This window comes from Chiloscyllium punctatum, chromosome 1 (genome assembly GCF_047496795.1).
Source record: "Chiloscyllium punctatum isolate Juve2018m chromosome 1, sChiPun1.3, whole genome shotgun sequence".
Taxonomy (NCBI): Eukaryota; Metazoa; Chordata; class Chondrichthyes; order Orectolobiformes; family Hemiscylliidae; genus Chiloscyllium; species Chiloscyllium punctatum.
Window position 1 is genome coordinate 25128710 of NC_092739.1, and position 22537 is coordinate 25151246.

General features: G+C 39.7%; 2 protein-coding genes across 3 annotated transcripts in view; one reads left to right on the forward strand and one right to left on the reverse strand.

Annotated features, from left to right (window-relative positions):
* Positions 1-6216, forward strand: part of LOC140482713 (calcium uniporter protein, mitochondrial-like) — a 157418-nt gene extending 151202 nt beyond the window's left edge. Inside the window, exons 7-8 of the mRNA XM_072580295.1 lie at positions 2704-2820; positions 3725-6216. Of these exons, the coding sequence (XP_072436396.1) occupies positions 2704-2820; positions 3725-3802 (195 nt within the window). The 3' untranslated portion in view covers positions 3803-6216. The remainder of the gene's footprint in view (positions 1-2703; positions 2821-3724) is intronic.
* Positions 6217-8727: 2511 nt separating this feature from the next.
* The window catches only part of LOC140482777 (caspase-6-like), a 36173-nt gene continuing 22363 nt past the window's right edge, over positions 8728-22537 (reverse strand). For both annotated transcript variants that reach the window (XM_072580511.1, XM_072580425.1), the window contains 4 exons: positions 21006-21082; positions 18299-18474; positions 16327-16480; positions 8728-9798 (listed from right to left, as the gene is read on the reverse strand). In XM_072580511.1, coding sequence (XP_072436612.1) covers positions 9560-9798; positions 16327-16480; positions 18299-18474; positions 21006-21082 — 646 coding nt within the window. In that variant the 3' untranslated portion in view covers positions 8728-9559. The remainder of the gene's footprint in view (positions 9799-16326; positions 16481-18298; positions 18475-21005; positions 21083-22537) is intronic.

The following is a 22537-nucleotide window of genomic DNA, read 5'->3' on the forward strand; positions in this document are numbered from 1 at the left end:
GACTGTGCAAACTCAACATGTCTGCGTGAGTTTCCTCTGGGTGTTCCAGTTTCCTCCCACAGTCCATAGATATTCAGGTTAGGTGGATTAGCTATGCTAAATTTCCCATAGTGTTGGGTGCATTAGTCAGAGGGAAATGGGTCTGGGAGGGTTACTCTTCGGAGGGTCGTTGTGGACTTGTTGGGCCGAAGAACTTGTTTCCACACTGTAGAGAATCTAATCTAATCTGTCCTGGTTATACATTTACAACAACGATCTGTATTCACCAAGGAGAAAAACATGGATGTTGGTAAGATTAGGGAAGAGTATCGTGATATTCCAGGACAAGTCAAGATGGAGGTAGTGGTTTTGAAAAACACGAAGGCCCTCAGGACCTGAAGGGACCACCCCCAGGATTCTGAGGGATGCAAGGGAGAAGATTGCTGGAGCTTTGACAGAGATCTTTGTATCTTCTTTAGTCACTGGTGAGGTCCCAGAAAACTCAACCACAATCAAAGAAGAATGTCTAAGAATGATAACCGGGATATTCCAGGAAATTGTGGGCCTGTGATACTTACATCAGCGGAAGTGAAATTATGGGAGGAAATTTTTAGAACCAGGATTTACTCACATTTGAAAAAGAACAAACTTATTAGTGATAGTCAACATGGCTTTGTGTGGGACAGGTTCTGTCTTATAAATTTGATTAAGGGTTTTGAGGAAGTGATGAAGATGATTGAGGGTCCTGCTCCACTAGTCAGGAGCAGGATTTATAGTAAAAGATCAAAGTGTCACACAACTGATTTGATGTATTAAACAAACCTTGATTGCTGTTAAGTCTTTATTCACTTAGAATGGGTTGTAGGTTTCAGTTGATTAATATGTAGATTCCCAGAACTACTTTCATGTCACATCCCCAAGATAACTTAAGGTTTTATATAAAAGAAAGTGACTTATCAGCTCATACAATGCATTAAAGGTATGAGGTCTGTATTTCAACCTTGAGTCAGACTGGTTCTATTTCCAAAGTAGGAATTTATAACATGTCACATGGACTGACTGCCTACAGATTGTGTGCTTTTTGAACATTGCATCAGTTGTATGACACTTTGATCTTATGCTATAAATTCTGTGTCCTATGATTCGGGATCAGTTCCTGCGGATTGGAGGGTGGCTAATGTTGTACCACTTTTTAAGAAAGGTGGGAGAGAGAAAACGGGAAATTATAGACCAGTTAGTCTGACCTCAATGGTGGGAAAGATGCTGGAGTCTATAAAGGATGAAATTATGACACATCTGGATAGTAGTAACAGGATAGGTCAGAGTCAGCATGGATTTATGAAGGGGAAATCATGCTTGACTAATCTTCTAGAATTTTTTGAGGATGTAACTCTGAAGATGGACGAGGGAGATCCAGTAGATGTATTGAACCTGGACTTTCAGAAAGCTTTTGATAAAGTCCCACATAGGAGGTTAGTTAGCAAAATTAGGGCACATGGTATTGGGGGCAAAGTACTAACTTGGATTGAAAGTTAGTTGGCTGATAGGAAACAAAGAGCAGTGATAAACGGCTCCATTTCAGAATGGCAGGACCAGTGGGGTATTGCAGGGATCAGTACTGGGACTGCAGCTTTTCACACTATATGTTAATGATATAGAAGATGGTATTAGCAATAACATTAGCAAATTTGCTGATGATACTAAGCTGGGTGGCAGGGTGAAATGTGATGAGGATGTTAGGAGATTACAGGGTGACCTGGACAGGTTAGGTGAGTGGTCAGATGCATGGCAGATGCAGTTTAATGTGAATAAATGTATGGTTATCCACTTTCGTGGCAAGAACAGGAAGGCAGATTACTACCTAAATGGAATCGATTTAGGTAAAAGGGCAGTACAGAGAGATCTGGGTGTTCTTGTACACCAGCCAATGAAGGTACAGCTGGTGTGAAGAAGGCTAATAGCATGCTGGCCTTCATAACAAGAGGGATTGAGTATAGAAGCAAAGAGGTTCTTCTGCAGCTGTACAGGGCCCTGGTGAGACCACACCTGAAGTACTGTGTGCAGTTCTGGTCTCCAAATTTGAGGAAAGACATTCTGGCTATTGAGGGAGTGCAGCGTAGGTTCATGAGGTCAATTCCTGGAATGGCGGGAATACCTTACGCTGAAAGACTGGAGCGACTGGGCTTGAGTTTAGAAGACTGAGAGGGGATCTGATTGAGACGTATAAGATTATTAAAGGATTGGACACTCTGGAGGCAGGAAACATGTTTCCGCTGATGGTGAGTACCGAACCAGAGGATACAGCTTACAAATACAGGGTAGACCATTTAGGACAGAGATGAGGAGAAACTTCTTCACCCAGAGAGTGGTGGCTGTGTGGAATGCTCTTCCCCAGAGGGCATTCATTTAAGAAAGAGTTGGATAGAACTCTCAAGGATAGTGGAATCAAGGGTTATGGAGATAAGGCAGGAACAGGATACTGATTAAGGATGATCAGCCATGATCATATTGAATGGTGGTGCAGGATCGAAGGGCAGAATGGCCTACTCCTACACCTATTGTCTATTATCTTACCCTGCCCTACTAGCTACCTATGAAGGAGCAGCAGTCCGAAAGCTTGTATGTTCAAATAAACCTGTTGGACGATAACCTGGTGTTCTGATTTTTATCAGTGTTTTTTGGTATTGTATCTTGTTAATTTGAATAATATCACTTTTCCTTTAGGATTGCGTTTATCCTGATATAAAAGATAGACAGTTCCTACACTACTTCCATCGCGGTGCCAGAAGGAACAACTTTGACATTCAGAAATACAACAAAATCAAGGAGGAGATGGCTGAGGTTAGTTAGCACCAAGATTTTAAAAAAAATCATGTGAGAGCATTTCATGATCAGTGTTGAATAACACGAAGGCCTGAGGAATGCCTTAGCACCACCTATGATAAATTCATATGTACTTAATGGGAGAACATCTTAGGTCTTATTCCTTTGAGATCTTAACATCTAGAACTGCTTTATAGTTTCTGTAACTATGTCTATTGTATGAGTCTAGCTTGCACTTAGTTGCCAACATACAACAAACAACACCTCCAAATACAAGAGTCTCAGTCGTGTTAGACTAGCAAGTAATTTTCCTTCACCATACCAGATCAGGTAGGCCCTGTAGATATCTACAGGAGATAACCTGTGGCAAGATTCAAAAAGGCAGAATCTGCAGTCAGTGGTGAAAACATTCCAGACATGTTAAGAGACGTATTGCACTAGGAGAGTTAGGAAATTTCTGGACCTGGACTACTTGCCATTCCAAACCAGTTACAGTTTACATCAGGTACTAGTAATCAGCATTCCCTCTAATTTTCTGTCTAACTGCGCCGGCCTCCAAGGTACCTCCGCGGGCCTCTAAGGTCCATGCGCAACAGTGACTTCTGGAACTGGAAGTCAGTGCTGTGTTTGATGTGCAGATACCAATCACCATGTGTGGAACCATGGAGTGGCTGAGCATGCGCAAAGCTTAGAGGCAACTGACAGTGATCTGTAGAAGCTCTCCTATTCACCATTTAAATTCCTTTCTAAAATTTTCCTTAAAACTCCCCCCTCTTACTAAGCTTTTGGTTACCCCTGCTGACCTTTATTTTAGCTCTTACCTGTTTACAACACTATGGATTGTCTTCTATGTTACAACTATAATATTAATGCTAGTTGCTGAGGTTTGTGGATTCATTGACATTTCTTTTTCCGTTCAAAGGTGGAAAAAAACCTCCAGCGGCTGCGTGATCCTTTGCAACTGCATCTTCCAATTGAGCCACTAAACAACAAAAACTGAAACCATAGCTGACGGGAACAAACTCTGGAGTCATGCTTCATAATGACTTAACCAATGCAACATTTTGATCTGATCAGAACTGTTCTCCTATGTGTTTCTGTTCTCTTTTAAAGTGGGACTTATTTCTGTATAATACCCTTTTTTGCAGTTTTGTGGCACTCTGAGAATGAAGTGCCCATGAATCAATCTGGTTTAAACTCTGCTGTTGATACAGACCACCTTCCTATGCTAGCTCTCCCGACCATCTTGATCCTTATCCCAATACTTCCAGTAAGAAACTGACAATTATCTTACATGGGCATTCATATAGTGAATATGATTCAATACATAATGTTTGAAACTTGCAACTATATCAGGTAGATGGACAGATTATTTAGTTGCAGCAAACTGTTACAAACTAGTTTTAATACTGTAATCTTAATTACCAAAAAGCATTTCTTCTAATGGGAAGGCAAGAGTATTGTAAAATAAATAAAATGGTTGAAATACATATGCACAAACAATAGGTGAAAAGCTTGAGTTTTTTTTTGTAGCGGGAAGAGCAATTTTTATTTTAGGTGAAGCAATTACAGTAAATGTACCTCCCTGAATGTTTGCAATACAGTAAAACGTACTGACTTTGAGTCAAGTACCTTGTATTACACTGGGATAGTTACCAATGTGTGTTCTTTCTGAAGTGGAGTGCACATTAAAGGGTTGTGATGAGTTCATTCTTGTTGAAATCTTGGGAAACAGCATAAGCACTTCATGTTTTCATTTCCCCTTTGCATTCAGCTTTTGTACTTATGGGATTTGGACAATGCATCGGGATTAGGCTGTTCACTTGTATCATTTTGCTGTGGGAAACATTACTGAATGTGATTTGTCCTTCCCTGTATTGTAATCGTGCATTACCTCTTTGTAAAGACTCTGTGGGTAGAATTCAAAATACACCCTCCTGTCTGACCGTTTTGGTTTCAATTTAAAAACAGCTGAACACATCATTGGTGAAATAAAAAATTAATGAAGAGAGTTCACTCTTCAAGATTTTCTCTTGCTTTTCCCATACAGTCAACTGTTTTTTTTCAGAACTGGTACCAAAGATGGCATTTAAAGGCAGTATTATTTGTACGAACATAACAATACACAGTATTTAAACTTGTACTGCCTCTACTATGAAGATTTTTTTTTCTATGCCAAATATGCTACAGGTCTTGAAGTCTATTAAAAATGATTTTTTTCTCCATTGGATCTGAAAGAATTGGTTTCAAAATCAACCTATGGTTTTACTTAATTCTCCCCCCAGATTTATCCAACAGCTTCAGACCTTATGCTGCTTCTGTTCATTGCTAAACTTCCAGAAAGGAACTACTTTTCAGCTTTGTTTTCTTGGTAGATAGAAAGTTAATGGTATTTATCAGTACTGTATCTCATTTGGCATCCTCAAGCTATGTGTGGGACTCTTGGGCGGGGAACTTTCATGTTGTGTCTCCTTAACTTAGCTTCCAATTTGAAGATGAGTATACTTTATTTTTAATTGATGTTGGTTGACTCAAAGAAGAAAAACCAAAGGATAAATTTTGAAGTGAATATAAATCAGGCAAGATCACTCCACATCAAAATATAATGAGCTGCTGATATATTCTTTTACTGCCTCAGGAAAGTGTTTGTCTGGCCAAGTAACCAGTCTGGAATTCCAAATGACTAACACCAAGTGCGTTGGTCTTGTGGTCAGTAGTGATAGCAGAGTTAAAAGATGATGGACCTTAGCAGATTCTTTTAAAATGCCTCAGAACACAGTAGGCATTACCACTATATAATTATGATACCTGTAGCTCATAATGCAGAGTTATTATTTAATGTAATATTGAACAGCTTGATTATTGGTTTGAAAATGAAACTGAGTACACCAAAATAATGCACTAATCCATGTGGTTTTGTACAGTCCAGAGACATGGAATGCCCTAAAAAAGTGACTGATCTGTTTTACAGTTTTTAATTAATGGTGCACTATCACAGGACTGTAGTGTTTGCTAATATTTTATGTTTAAGAGTCAAGCTATTATGCTTAGTCATTGGAAAACTTTCATTCTCTCCCATCGTCAACAGATGTTTAAAGTGTATCTTGTATTTCACTCCAGAGTGTACAGCAGGAAGCGTACTAATTGTAACCATATCTCTCAATGGATGTCTCTTATTGTTATTTGAGTTTTTGTAATATAATTATGAAAAATGCACAAAGGCAAACTGATGAAGTTTGCTTACATACTTCAAATGGTTTTATTTTTCAATAGTCTTCTAACCTTGTGGCTGGTGAGGGAAGGTGACATTGTGTTGCAGTACTGAGCTTGTTAAGGTACTTTCGTTTGTTCCACATTTGTTTGTATAGGTACGCTGCAAATAAAATAAACCAAATGATGGATATTTTAATGGTATTTTGGTTGGTTGTTTGCTTGCTTTGCAGACTTTGACTAGAGTTGCATTTCTCTTCTTGCTCATCCCTATTATCTTGTATCTATTTGATCCTTGTACTTCCCTTGTCTGAAAGAATTAAGATTTGGTTAGGGTGTACAGTATTTCATTCATATAATTGCATGTGTAATTGAGATTAGATCATTAACCTGCTCTGCTTATTTTATGTTGAGATTTGGAAGATTAAAAAACTGTTGTTAAATTGCTAAGTATGACTGCTTTTCTCATACTGAACATTTCACAATTTGAGTGGTACTTTCCCAAACATTTAACACATTTAAATCAAGTTAGCTCTGTGGTTTTGCAAATATTAGACTTGTAGCAGCACAGCTTGTCATTTGGTGCTAAGAACTGATTTAAGTTTCAACCTTTGTTGTGCCTAATGAGACTCAGCAATCCATTATATCTATAAAACAAACAGCCTTTGCACAAACATTCTAGCACAGAGGAACCTTGATTATTCGAAGGACACAGGTGGGGAGTATTTTGTTCGATTATTCGAATGCTGGATAACAGATTAGCCAAGCATTGGCACCTTGCGATCTTGTCCGGATCATCAGAAATTCAGATAATTGAATGCTGGATAATAAAGGTTTCTCTGTATTGGTTTATACAACGTGGCCTCGTTGATCTTTTGTGTTGAGGTCACTCTCAATAGTTATGGAGACAGTCTAACAGGATTAAATAATGCAAGCTCTCAAAGTGCAATTTTAAGGCAAAAAGGTTATCCTAGAATAATAGTTTCCACAGTGTGGAAACAGGCCCTTTGGCCCAACAAGTCCACACCAACCCTCCAAAGAGTAATCCTCCTATGTAAATTGGTTTCAATTGATTTTTTAAAAAAGAAACATTATACCTTTCTACTCAAAACTTTGCTCATTACAGACCCACTTTGACCGTCCTGGTCACAGGTAGGCCTTTATCTTGCTGGCCTTTCTGATTTATAGCTTCTTCTATTCCCTGATCTTCACCTTCTCCAAAAAATCTCTAAAGCAGGGCTCTTGAGATGAAGATTGAGTTGGCAAATCAGCAAGAAATGGGCCTCCCAGAAATGCTCCCAATGAGGGAAGTGGGGACTGGATACTATAGCCTAGGATTTAGAGAATTCTGATGTTTAGTTTGTTGATTTTAATTTTCTACATTACTGAAATTTAAATACTGTCTTGATGTAGGTTTGCTCACTGAGCTTGAAGGTTCATTTCCAGATGTTTCTACTAGGTAACAGTGGGCCTCAGGTGAAGCACTGCTGATAATTCCTGCTTTCTATTTATGTTTGGGTTTCTTTGGGTTGGTGATGTCATTTTCTGTGGTGAGGTCACTGCCTTTTTTTCTCAGGGGGTGGTAGATGGGGTCTAACTCTGTTGATAAGAGTTCCGGTTGGAATGCTATGTTTCTAGGAATTCTCATGCATGTCTTTGTTTGGCTTGTTCCAGGATGGATGTAATGTCCCAGTCGAAGTGGTGTCCTTCCTCATCCGTATGTAATGATACTAGTTAGAGAGGGTCATGTCTTTTTGTGGCTAGTTGGTGTTCATGTATCCTGGTGGCTAGTTTTCTGCCACTTGTCCAATGGGATGTTTGTTAGTTCCTTACACAGTATTTTTGTAAATGACATTAGTTTTGCTTGTTATCTGTATAGGGTCTTTCAAGTTCATTAGATGCTGTCTTAGTGTATTAATGGGCTACCATGATGCCAAGGGGTCTGGGTAGTCGGGCAGTCACATCAGAGATGTCTTTGATGTAGGAGAGAGTGGCTAGGGTTTCTGGACAGGTTTTGTCTGCTTGTTTGGGTTTGTTGTTGAGAAATTGGTGGACCATGTTCATTGGGTACCCATTCTTTTTGAATACATGGTATAGATGATTTTCCTCTGCTCTGCATAGTTCCTCTATGCTGCAGTGTGTGTTGGCTTGTTGAAATAATGTTCTGATGCAGCTTCATTTGTGGATGTTGGGTGATTGCTTCTGTAGTTCAATATTTGGTACATATGTTGTTTTCCTGTAGATGCTGGTTGAAGTTCCCCAGTGGCTGTTTGCTGTACTGTGCCATCTAGGAATGGCAGTTTGTTGTTGTTTTCCTCGACTTTAGTGAATTTTATGCCAGTAAGGGTATTATAGATGGTCTTGAAGGTTTCCTCTAATTATTTTCGTTTAGTGATGACAGGTGTTATCCACGTAGTGGACTCAAAGTTTGGGTTGGATGGTGGGCAGAGCTGTTTGTTCAAATCGCTGCATTACTGCCTCTGCTAAGAACCCTGATATTAGAGGTCTCATGGGTGTGTTCTGTTGGTTTGTCTGTAGGTTTTTTGTTGAAGGTGAAGTGTGTGGTAAGGCATAGGTCCACCACCTTGACACTGTCCTTGTTGATGAAGTTAGTGGTGTTTGGTGTATGTGTCTTTGGGTCTTCTAATAGTAGTCGGTCTGTTGCTTTTAATGAAGGATATGAATATGGTAATTAAGATCATCTGACAAAAAAAATCAATTTAAAATTGGAATACTTTTACTTTAAGATTACATAACAAGAGTGAAAATACATACAAAGTTCACAGCCATACTCAAAATCGTTGGTCATTTTCTAAGTTCATACAACATGATTGAACAAAAAAAAGTCCCTGAAAATCTTCCAGTTTAAAGTTGCCACAAGGCTCTAGTATTTTCTACAAATGTTTTTAACAAGCCTCAATAGACTGCGAGAAGAAAGTTAACCTGAGGTCCAGCACCAAGTCACTGTACAATGATTTTCTGGAGAACCTATGTTACTGGAAGGTTCACATGATCAATAGCTGGTGTTGTATGCTGGAAGTAAGGAAATAATGGAATAATCCAAATGTAAACAAAATCTTAAGTCATTCTTTGCATTCTAAAATGTACATACAAAGCTACATAAGCACAATGGTAGCTTTTTAAACGTTACCCTTCACCAATAATTCAGAAGTATAGGAGACAGTTTTTCATCACTCAAGTAACCACAGAAGTAATTTACAAAATTCTATAACCTGACAAAACCAATTTCACTTTTGATTTAGTTATTTAGAATAAAATTGGACATTTTCACAAACATGATTGGGCAAAGGAAATCTTTGGTTAGCTTTTTTTTTAAACAATTTATTTAGGTTTTTTTGGATTGAACAATAGAATAGTATTTGTGGTCAAAATGTGTCGAACTTAAGATTTACTGTTCATTACTTTGTTTGGAGGTGTACACTTAATTGTGTACAGAATCATTTTGCTAGGGGTAGTTCTAAAATTAGGAATTTACTTTCTTTAAAAGGGGGAGATGGGGGAAAGGCTACACCAAGGTAAACCAAACTTATGAAGTTTTGGGTTTAAAATACAATTTCTTTGTAAGCATTGAGGCAAAGCAAGGGACTTGTTTCTTTCCTAATGCATTACGATCAGCACATCTTTCCACACTTCGTTCCGATACCTTCCTGTTCACCAGTGTCAGAAACTCTGTGAACTCGAGCTGTGAGCCCTGATTCTCGAGCAATGTGCAAAAGTCCTGGATGTACCAGGAGCCATTTACAGTTTCTCGATGAGAATAGAAACCTATGATAAGAAGAAAATATTTGGAATATTGAGGATGAACAAAATCTGTTGTAAACAGTTTTAAACCTCTTTTACTGCTTGACTGTTTTGGCAACTTGTTTTTATAATGCATTTTTTTAATGCCACCTTAATTTTGAAACAGAAACCATTGCAGATAGTAAAACGTTAGGGCAGACAAGTAAGTTTTTTTTGGAGGCAAGGGAAAATAGGTGGAGAGATTTCAGGAAGAATTTGAAGAGCTCAGGGCCTAGACAAAGGTACAGCAACCCATTGGTGGAACAATTACAATTAGATATTCAGATGACTAAGGGAGTTGAGAGATCAAGAAAGGTAAAGCCATGAACGTAGAACATTACAGCGCAGTACAGGCCCTTAGGTCACTGTAACATCAAGGGCCAGTCATACCAATCTGAAGCCCATCTAACCTACACTATTCCATGTGTTTGTCCAATGACGACTTAAATGTACTTAAAGTTGGCGAATCTATTACCGTTGCAGGCAAAGCATTCCATACCCTTCCTTCTGAGTAAACAAAATACCTCTGACATCTGTCCTACATCTACCACCCCTCAATTTAAAGCTGTGCTCACCGTCACCATACTTAGATAGGGTGAACAGGCAGAGCCTCTTTCCAACCCCCTGATTCTTATATGTCTCTAAGTCACCTCTCAACCTCCTCCTCTCTAATGAAAACCATAAGACCATAAAGACATAGGAGTGGAAGTAAGGCCAATCAATCATGGCTGCTGGGCACTTCAACTCCACTTACCTGCATTCTCCCCGTAGCCCTTAATTCCCCGAGACAACAAGAATCTATCAATCTCTGCCTTGAAGACATTTAGTGCCCCGGCCTCCACTGCACTCTGCGGCAATGAATTCCACAGGCCCACCACTCTCTGGCTGAAGAAATGTCTCCGCATTTCTGTTCTGAATTGACCCCCTCTAATTCTAAGGCTGTGTCCATGGGTCCTAGTCTCCTCACCTAACGGAAACAATTTCCTAGCATCCACCCTTTCCAAGCCATGTATTATCCTGTACGTCTCTATTAAGTCTCCCCTTAATCTTCTAAGCTCCAATGAATACAATCCCAAGATCCTCAGCCGTTCCTCATATGTTAGACCTACCATTCCAGGGATCATCCGTGTGAATCTCCGCTGGACACGTTCCAGTGCCAGTATGTCCTTCCTGAGGTGTGGGGACCAAAACTGAACACAGCACTCCAAATGGGGCCTAACCAGAGCTTTATAAAGTCTCAGTAGCACAATGGTGCTTTTATATTCCAACCCTCTTGAGATAAGTGACAACATCGCATTTGCTTTCTTAATCACAGACTCAACCTGCATGTTGACCTTTAGAGAATCCTCGACTAGCACTCCCAGATCCCTTTGTACTTTGACTTTACGAATTTTCTCACAGTTTAGAAAGTAGTCTGTGCTTTTATTCTTTTTGCCAAAGTGCAAGACCTCGCATTTGTTCACATTGAATTCCATCAGCCATTTCCTGGACCACTCTCCCAAACTGTCTAGATCCTTCTGCAGCTCCCCACTTCTTCAGTACTACCTGCCTGTCCACCTAACTTCGCATCATCGGCAAACTTCGCTAGAATGCCCCCAGTCCCTTCATCCAGATCATTAATATATAATGCGAACAGCTGTGGCCCCAACACTGAACCCTGCGGGACACCGCTCGTCACCGGCTGCCATTCTGAAAAAGAACCTTTTATCCCAACTCTCTGCCTTCTGTCAGACAGCCGATCCTCAATCCATCCCAGTAGCTCACCTTGAACACCATGGGCCTTCACCTTGCTCAGCAGCCTCCCGTGTGGCACCTTATCAAAGGCCTTTTGGAAGTCTAGATAGACCACATCCACTGGGTTTCCCTGGTCTAACCTGCTTGTCACCTCTTCAAAGAATACCAACAGGTTTGTCAGGCATGACCTCCCCTTAGTAAATCCATGTTGACTTTGTTTTAATTAGACTCTGCTCTAAGAATTTAGAAACCTCATCCTTAATGATGGATTCTAGAATTTTACCAACAACCGAGGTTAGGCTAATTGGCCTATAATTTTCTATCTTTTGTCTTGATCCTTTCTTGAACAATGGGGTTACAACCGCGATCTTCCAATCATCCGGGACTTTCCATGACTCCAGTGACTCTTGAAAGATCTCAACCAATGCCTCTGCTATTTCCTCAGCCACCTTTCTCAGAACTCTAGGATGTATCCCATCGAGGCCAGGAGATTTATCAATTTTAAGACTTTTTAGCTTTTCTAGCACTCTCTCTTTTGTAATGACAACCATACTCAACTCAGCCTCCTGACTCCCTTTAATTGTTGGGATATTACTCATGTCTTCCACTGTGAAGACTGACACAAAGTACTTATTAAGTTCTCCAGCTATTTCCTTATCTCCCATTACTAGGCTTCCAGCATCAGTTTGAAGTGGCCCAATGTCTACTTTTGTCTGTCGTTTGTTTCTTATGTATTGAAAGAAACCTTTACTATTGTTTCTAATATTACTGGCTAGCCTACCTTCATATTTGATCCTCTCCTTTTTTATTAATCTCTTTGTTATCCTCTGTTTGTTTTTGTAGCCTTCCCAATCTTCTGATTTCCCACTGCTCTTGGCCACTTTATAGGATCTCTCTTTTTCTTTAATCCATTTCCTGACTTCCTTTGTCAGCCATGGCTGTCTAATCCCTCCCTGGATAATCTCTTTTCTTGGGGATGAACCTCTGTACAGTGTCCTTAATTATACCCACAAACTCCTGCCATTTTTGCTCTACTGTCTTCCCCGTAAGCCTCTATTTTTGTCAGTTCCTCTCTCATGCCCTCATAATTACCTTTATTTAACTGTAACACCATTACATCCAATTTTGCCTTCTCTCTTTCAAACTCCAGACTGAACTCTACCATATTATGAGAACAGCCACAAGTCCCTCAGCCTTTCCTCGTAAGACCTTCCCTCCATACCAGGCAACGTCCTAGTAAATCTCCTCTGCACCCTTTCCAAAGCTTCCACATCCTTCTTATAATGCGGTGACCAGAACTGTACACAATACTCTGAAGTTATGCTACAGCTGTACAAAACTCTAGTGCGGCCACACTTATAGTTCCAGAACTTGATCCCTCTCTTAATAAAAAGCTAAAACACTGTATACCTGCTTAACAACCTCATTAACCTGGGTGGCAACTTTCAAGGATCTGTGTAGCTGGACACAGAGATCTCTCTGCTCATCTACACTACCAAGAATCTTACCATTAGCCCAGTACTTTGCATTCTGGTTACTCCGACCAAAGTGAATCACCTCACAGTTGTCCGCATTAAACTCCATTTGCCACCTCTCAGCCCAGCTCTGCAGCTCATCTATGTCTCTAATCTACAACATCCTTTGTCGATATCCACAACTCCACCGACCTTTGTCGTCTACAAATTTACTAATCCACCCTTCATTGCCCTCATCCAGGTAGTTTATAAAAATTATGAACAGCAGTGGATCCAACACCGACTCTTACAGTACACCTCTGGTAACTGGACTCCAGGATGAACATTTCCCATCAACCACCACCCTGTCTTCTTTCAGCAAGACAATTACTGATCCAAACTGCTCTATCTCCCACACTCCCATTCCTCCGCATTTGGTACATAGCCTACTGTGGGGAACCTTATCGAACACTTTGATGTGGTGTATATAGATTTCAGCAAACTGTTTACTCTCATCTACCTGTTTGGTCACCTTCTCAAAGAACTCAATAAGGTTTGTGAGGCATGACCTACCCTTCACAAAACCATACTGACTATCCCTAATCAAATTATTCTTTTCTAGATGATTATAAATCCTATCTCTTAACACTTTACCAACAACTGAAGTAAGGCTCACTGGTCTATATTTACCAGGATTGTCTCTACTACCCTTCTTGAACAGGGGAACCACGTTTGCTATCCTCCAGTCTTCTGGCACTATTCCTGTAGACAATGATGATTTAAAGATCAATGCCAAAGGCTCGGCAATCTCGTCCCTGGCTTCCCAGAGGATCCTAAGATAAATCCCATCCAGCCCAGGGGATTTATCTATTGTTACACTTTGCAGGATTTCTAATACCTCATCCTTGTGAGCCTCAATCAACCTACAGTAGCCTGTATCTCAGTAATTTCCTCGACAACATTGTCGTTTTCTTGAGTGAATACTGTTGAAAAATATTCATTTAGTGCTTCCCCTATCTCCTGACTCCACCCACAACTTCCCACTACTATCCTTGATTGGCCCTAATCTTACTCACGTCATTCTTTTATTCCTTAAATACTTATAGAAAGTCTTAGGGTTTACCCTGTTCCTATCCGCCAACAACTTCTCATGTCTCCTCCTGGCTCTTCTGAGCTCTTTCTTTAGGTCTTTCCTGGCGACCTTGTAACCCTCAAACGCCCTTCCCATCTCCTCCTAACATAAGCCCTCTTCTTCCTCTTGATCAGAAATTACACTTCCTTCGTAAACCACAGCTCCTGCGCTCTACAGGTACATACTTATCTAGGACCCACAGTAGCCTTGAATAAACTCCACATTTCTACTGTGCCTATCCCCTGCAGTTTCCTTCCCCATCCTGTGCTTCCTAATTCTTGCCTAATCGCATCGTACTTGCCTTTCCCCCAACTGTAACTCTTGCCCAGTGGTAAACACCTATCTCTTTCTATCACTAAAGTAAACATAACAGAATTATGATCGCTATCAAAGTGCTCACCTACTTCCAAGTCTAACACCTGGCCAGGTTCATTAACCAGTACCAAATCTAATGTGGCTTTGCCCCTTGTTGGCCTGTCTACATACTGTGTCAGGAAGTCCTCCTGCACACACTGGACAAAAACTGACCCATCTATAGTACTCATACTATAAGTGTTCCCAGTCAATATTTGGAAAGTTAAAGTCCTCCATGACAACTACTCTGTCTCTCTCACTCCTATCGAGAATCATCTTTGCTATCCTTTCCTCTACAGCTCAAATTATTCGGAGGCCTATAGAAAACTCCCAACAGGGTGACCTCTCCTTTCCTGTTTCTAACTTCAACCCATACTACCTCAGTTGACTAGTCGCTAAACATCCTTTCCACAACTGTAATACTGTCCTTAACCATGCCACACTTCCCCCTCTTTTACCATCTTCTCTGTTCTTACTGAAACATCTAAATCCTGGAACCTGCAACAACCATTCCTGTCCCTGCTCTAACCATGTCTCCGAAATGGTCACAACATCGAAGTTCCAAGTACCAACCTATGCTGCAAGTTCACCCACCTTATTCCGGATGCTCCTGCCATTGAAGTAGACACACTTCAAACCAACTTCTTGCTTGCCGGTGCCATCTTGCATCACAAATTTTATTTTGGACCTCCCTACTCTCAACCTTTTCTATACTCAAACTACAATTTTGGTTCCCATCCCTCTGCTGGATTAGTTTTAACCCACCCCAATAGCCTTAGCGAATTCCTCCCCCCCCAGGATATTGGTACCCCTCTGGTTCAGATGAAGACCATCCTGCTTGTAGAGGTCCCACCTACGCCAGAAGGAGCCCCAATTATCCAAGAATCCAAAACCCTCCCTCCTGCACCATCCATGAAGGGAACTGAAAAGTAGGATGAGAATTTTTAGAGGCTTTGCTTAACCAGGAGGTAGTGTAGGTCAGAGAGCAACAGGATAATGGGGTGAATGGAATTTGAAATGGGTTCATGTTTTGAATGAAGAAAGCTGCAGAGACACAATGTGGGAGCAAGGCCAGGAAAGAATCAGAATAGGTTCTGCTCAGCGTACACAATCTCCAGCATAATTACAGTAGACTAGGGTGAAAAAACTTCTTTTTGTAGCTAGTTCTCCCTTGTCTTTGGTCGCTTTGATGAAACTTCCAATGTCCACCATCTTTCACTCCCTCTGTTCACCATTTGACTTGGCCTCACACTAATAGAAAAGTAGTGTCTGATCATTGAAGATGCTGTATTGTAACAAAAGGACACAAGCATACACAACTAGTTTTCAGTAGCTCTTGAGCTGTATAACGTTTGAAGAAAGTTGTTGTATTTCAGTACTGATGAGTACAAATAGCTCTTTGGATAGTGACGTTTAAGTTTGGTAATACCAAGCAATTATTTAGAAAGTTAAACTGTAGACACCATACAGAATAATTCTAGGGTTAGAACTTATGACAATGGAACTACTTTCACTGCAGCTAACTAAATTTAAAAGTTACTTGAACAGATTTTTTTTTCCCTGGATGGGGAGATCAACAAAGATTTGCACCTTGAATTGGAGTCCAGAGAAGCAGGTTGCACCCTAGTATGAAAATCTGTACATAGCTTGGGGAAAGGTAGGGATGAGAAAAATGACTCAATACAGTTTGATATTCTTGAAAGGGCAACCATGAACAGTTTTTGTTCATTTATGGAGAGGCAAATTCCAACTAGTTTCTAGAGGTTGAACAAATGAGAAACAATAAACTCTGTCTTTTGTGCTAACTAAAATGGCGCCAATGCTACTATACTATATTACCTTCAGCTACTGAATAGCACATAATGAAATCTGCACCAGCAGGTAATGTACGCATGGTTCCTGCATCAGCAACCACTTCATTCACCACAGGCTGATTTGCATCTACTTCATCCTTGGGCATCACTGGCTCATCATGTTTATCTCCTCTGCAGGCCTGAAATCAAATAGCAACAGGATGCTCAGTTATTTTCAATAGCAAGAGTAAAATTCATAATTACTGAGAGGGAGCCATTTACCTCAATTTAGTTCCTCAGAAATATCCCAAAATAGGAAGGGTTTGGAAGGATATGGGCCAGGTGCTGGCAGGTGGGACTAGATTGGGTTGGGATATCTGGTTGGCATGGACCAAAGAGTCTGTTTCCATCCTGCACAGTATTTTGCCTGTATTACTTCAGCCACAAATCCATTCCACATATTGGTCACTGATTTCAGTCTTGTACTGTTTCTTTGCTAGTCGAAAACTACGTCCTTCACTTTTGCTAAAACACAACTTTTGCAGCAGTGGATGTATAGCATAGAAATTGCACCCATGTTTGAACTGATTATCCAAGACTAAAAAGGTCAAAATGCCATCAGGGTTTTTTCCTGTAACTCTGACCTATACTATTAGGGATTCACCTTGTGGTTTACACACTACAATTCCTCCTTAGGTTGAAAGTTTCTCCTGTGTCCTCTATCTGGATACACTGTTCCTCTGTGGTCTGACCAAAGCATGATCCCAGCTTAGTCATAATTAGTATATCACTACATAGACAACTGCCTTAAATTCAATTTTTGTTTGCTGTATCATTTCCAATTTTCTACCAATGTCATTCATGGAATTCACATCCCTCATTCCTATGTGTAATCCTATTTGTATTAAAATTTATTAAAGCTGCTCACTTAGGTGAACTGTATCATGTCTTGCTCAATTCTGTGGAGTTATCACAATGGAATTTATAGATTCACAAATTACATTTTGACATTTACAGTAAGTGATTTTCAATTGCAATGACTTGAGTGTTACTTTATGTCACTACCATACATCTTCTAAAAATAATCTTTCCTTCATGAAAACTTTACATATTTATTAAATCTAATCCAAGGATCATTTGCTCATGTCAAGATCTATTCAGAATGCTACACTACACTAAAACAGCAAGGATCATTTCCCAGTGCGTGTACTGTCTCAGTATATTATTAAAAGATGCTCATAGCCCTAACACTGCACAACCATGACCACAAATTTGTAGCCTGAAAAGCCACATCTCTGCTCATTCCCTTTCACTAGCATTCTTCACAAACTTCTCATCCCACTCCTGAGACCTTCGCCGCTGAGGATGTAGGTTGGGACAGCAGAGCTGCAGATGTTTTATCATTTTGGCAGTCCACTTCATTTCAAAGACTGCAGCCATAACATCAAGAACAAATTACCCATGTTTACTTGGTATCAGGTGCATAGAGCATCATCAGTGTGGACTCCAACTCAGCCATTTTGCCTAAGTCAACACGAGTGGTCATCTTGAAACTTTTGTTGCCTCAATTATGGCAAGCACCTCCGCATTTACTGCTGTAGAGATTGAAAATACCCAGCTAATTGACAAGCAAAACATCTCATGTGTAATTTATGAAATTTTCATAAATTACACAAGTGACAGTTTCAGGTTTTCTACAACTTCCTAAATTTCTGATATCGTCAAAGTAGAGATTATTCCACTACTAATTGGTGTTAACTAGTAGGATGGCAAGTTGAACAGATTTGTTTATGTGAATGTGGAGTAAGTTATTTAAGTTCTCTTTATGCAAATAATCATTTACAGTAAAAAGTATCAGTCACTTCTTTGGAGACAAGGTTTGTGGATATTCTATACTGAACACCCAGGTATTACAGTTAAATGCTACAATTATTATTGAAAGTATTTTTAGTTTCATAGGAGGAACATAGGCAAACAAATTGCACATTACTATTTAAAGTCAAATAGATTCACTCTACCTGAATAATAAATATTTTAGGCTTTCCAACCAGAGAAGGGCATTTGTCACCTCTGAAACGCTCAGTTATTTCTTGTAAGCTTATTTTTGCATCATATGCAAATACATGATTGTTCTCCCCATGACTAAGAAAGACACACAAAAAGCAGTCTGCATCAGAATGATCTGAAGTAGCCACTGTGGGAAAACAAAAGAATGAAATTACAAGGACTGAAGTTACCCCAACCTAAGAATAAGTGATGGGAATGTACTATACATTCTGAAACTGAACTTTGCAATCACTCAATAGATTTACTTTGAGGTGAACTGGTACATTTTTCCATGAATTTAAGTATTATTCAAATAGCTGGGCCTGTTCATGGATATTTCTGAACTAAGTAATTCTAAAAAGAGAAGGATTAGGAAATACAAATTTGCTAAAAATGCTTCTTTGCTCTAGAAGGAAGAGATTCCAAAAAAAGTTTCACATTTTTCAGCCCTTTCTGGATCTCAGGTTCTCCCTTGAATGGCAGATATGGCCCAATAAATTCTGCCCTGCAACCTCCACCAGATGCTCTATGCCTTCTCAGTCCAGTTCCTCCACCACAGGCTCCCAAACTGGATACTGATTCATGTACATTCCAAGATGAGACATTGATACCTTTCAAAGCTGCTTTACAGAGGAATCATTGAGCTTTCATTTACTGATGGTGAAAATAGAGAACACGAACATTTCATCACTTTCTATAAAAAGGGAAAAATCAACACTAATTTGGGAAGATCAGAAAACCACAAGATAAAGCAGTTAAAGTTGAATAAACAGCATTAACCAACCTCTTCTCAATCTACAAAATTGTTGCTTATTTTTCAACATTCAAATTGGATGAAGGGCTTTACCTGAAATGTTCGAGGAGAAAGTGAGGACTGCAGATGCTGGAGGTCAGAGCTGAAAATGTGTGTTGCTGGAAAAGCGCAGCAGGTCAGGCAGCATCCAAGGAGCAGGAGAAATGACGTTTCGGGCATGAGCATCTGCCTGAAACATCTCCAGCAGCCGCAGTCCTCACTTTCTCCTCAAAGATTTTAACCGACTGCGAATCCTCTTGCAAGGATGCCTTCCTTGAAGAAGCTCTCTTCCTCACTCAACAGATTCCTGAAGAAGGGCTCATGCCTGAAATGTCGATTCTCCTGCTCCTTGGATGCTGCCTGACCTGCTGCACTTTTCCAGCAACACATTTTCAGCTCTTTACCTGAAATGTGAATCATTTCTATGACATACACAAAATTTCCAACATTTTCAAATTTCTGAATTGTAATGGTAGTACTGTGCTAGTAATAAGTATTATAGACAATGCCAATTTGGTAATACTTTTTTTCCCCTCAAAAAGTGTCACTACTTTCCCCCCTGCAATTGTTTCTTTCATCATTAGAGCAGGCTGAAGACAGGTTTGGAGTTTGTCACATTTGTATACTGTTTATCTAGGCCAATGATTTAAGGAAGTGAATGTAATATACAAAGATACAAAGATACAAATCTAAGTAGGATAATAAAGCTGTGAGGATAATATAAATAGACTGCCAAATTAAATAGTTTGACTAAGGTTTGGATGGCATATAATGTGGGAATGTCAGCTCACTATCCAGCCAGATCTGAATGTCTCTGATAAATGTATGCCTATCCCCTCAAGGCCCTTTCAGCATTTTCTGAAGGGTCCATTGAGATACCTTTCATTGTGTCCTTACAAACAGCAAGCTTTCTCTCTCCCAATTTTCCAAGTACATCCCCATTTGCTCACTATCCACTTTTCCTTTGGATTCAGACGAGATTATTGCCTCTCTGCAATTCCCTCTAGAACTGCCATTCACTTACAAACAATAAGTCATTCAAATGCATCTTACTGTAGGTGACTGACATTATGTATTGACTGAAACTTGGCTCATAGGTAGCAACACACTTTCTTCCATAGGAAAACACTAAGAACAGAGGCCATTCAGCCACTCAACCCTCTTTGCCTAATTACAGACTAAGACTAATGTGGAATCTCAAGACAATATAAAAAACATAGAAAATAGATGTATCAAGCCTGCATCACCATTCAATATGATCATGCAATCTCAATATCCCATTCCTGCTTTCACTCCATGCCCCTTGATCCCTTTAGCTGCAAGGATCACGTCCTGCTCCCTCCTGAATATATCTTATGTACTGGCTCCAACACCGTTCTGTGGTAGAGAATTCCACAGGTTAACAACTGAGTGAAGAAGTTCTTCTCAGATTGTGACCTCTAGTTCTGGAGGTCGCCAACATCAGGAACATTCCTCCCACTGCTAGCTTGTCCAGTCCCATTAAGATTTAATGTTTCTATGAAATTAGATCTTTATTTGTTAGAGGTTTTCTTTCAGACAGTAGTAACTGTCTGGAATTTGCTACCTCTGAGTTGTGGAGACTAGATCATTGAAAGTACTTAAAAGAGTAGATCGATCCATTTTTAAATATCAGAGCTTTAACGGCTATGATGGGCTAGCATGAGAAAACATTGACACCTGGGCAGACCAGTAATGACCTTGTCGAATGGCAAGGTAGGCCGAAAGGCCTGAATTTCTACTCCTTTTTTTTTTAAATGTAGTCATGCTGCAGTTGCTTTGCTGAAAGGCACACTTAACTCTACATGGACTAGCCTCGGAAAGCATTCACTGTTTTCCAAAAATGCAGGAAATGTAAATTTTGTTACCTTCATGAATTATCTGCAACACTTCCAATGCTTTGTAGTTATCATAAACACGTACATCAAACCCCAGCTCTCTTAATCTATTTAAAGAAAAACACATGTTGACTTCTTAGTATGCAAAACTCTCTTTTTAATCATATCCTTAGGGATTTCTTTACTAGCTACAATTCCCAGTCATGAACAATCAAATTGCACAAGTGTTTGACTTGGAGTCTGTCCATGAAGAAGCACTTACGAAGCAGCATGAACAAACCAAAATTCTAACCCACTTAGGGAGAATGTTGATTAGGCCCTGCGACATACATTGCTAGTTCCTTACAAAAAAGGAAAAAAAAGAATAGTGTAAGCCTATGAACTTTCATTGAGGGCTTTTAATCTAAAATATATAATATAAACCAGATTCTTATTTTAACCCGATTTTGTAAATGCACGCTATTCAAATTAGAATTAATTTTACCAAAGGGTAGAATTGGTATCCCAAGCTCCCATTTTCAGGTTAACATTGGAGGACACACATCATCCTGCAATTTGTGCTTATTTGCAATCGTGGAAATAATCTGCTCCCTGCCACAAAACGCTAGGTTGCAGAGTATGCTGTGTGACAATGCTATGACTTTAAAAGGTTTATTTTGTCCTTTTTTTTGGAAGAAAGATTTTAAGACAGACTTGCCAGGCTAATAAAAAGGGAGGCCTTGGGTCCTTTTTTTTTGAAAAGTTAGAACAATAGAAGCGATTTGAAGGTGCCAGTGTTGGACTGCCGTGGACAAAGTTAAAAATCACACATCAGGTTGTAGTCAAACAGGTTTTGTCGGAAGCACTAGCTTTCGGAGTGCTGCTCCTTCAAACCACCTGATGAAGGAGCAGCACTCCGAAAGCTAATGCTTCCAAATAAACCTGTTGGGCTATAACCTAATGTTGTCTAATTTTTAACAATAGATGCAGTAAGAATAGGCGAGTCAGGCTCCCACAGAAACACACTTTTAGGTTAGCTTTCAGTGGATGTTCGCGTTTTGAAGCTGGCTGTGGAAGCTGTTGTACATCTCTCTGCCACAGAAAAAAGCTGGTGTTCTCTCTGTGCTAGAATTTCTCTGTGTTCTTTCCACCTGGACTTGAGAAACATTGCATGTGAGGCAATCTATTTTACTGAGTTTGTCTTTGCTAAGGAGGTATTTATAGAGGAAACTATATTGGAACAGTTGTTTAGTAGTTAACTGGTATACTATTCTGTTAAGTTATCCAGTAGAGTTAAAATTATACCAATTCTTTCTTTTGTTTGTATTTTAACTGTAATGAAAATTATAAATAGTATTTTGCTTATAGCCTAGTAGCGTAACCAATCGATTCACATCTGGAAAGTAGCGCCTTATACTTGCCTGTAAATCAGATAAAAGTTCGAGTCTTGGTTATCTTCTGGATATATTTTGAGGGGGGATTTTATCTGGTCCATAACATCTGCATGCTCTTATTTTCCTGACAAATCTTTGATTAATGCAGCTTTGCAATAAATATACTGCAACACATCTCAAACAGTCTGG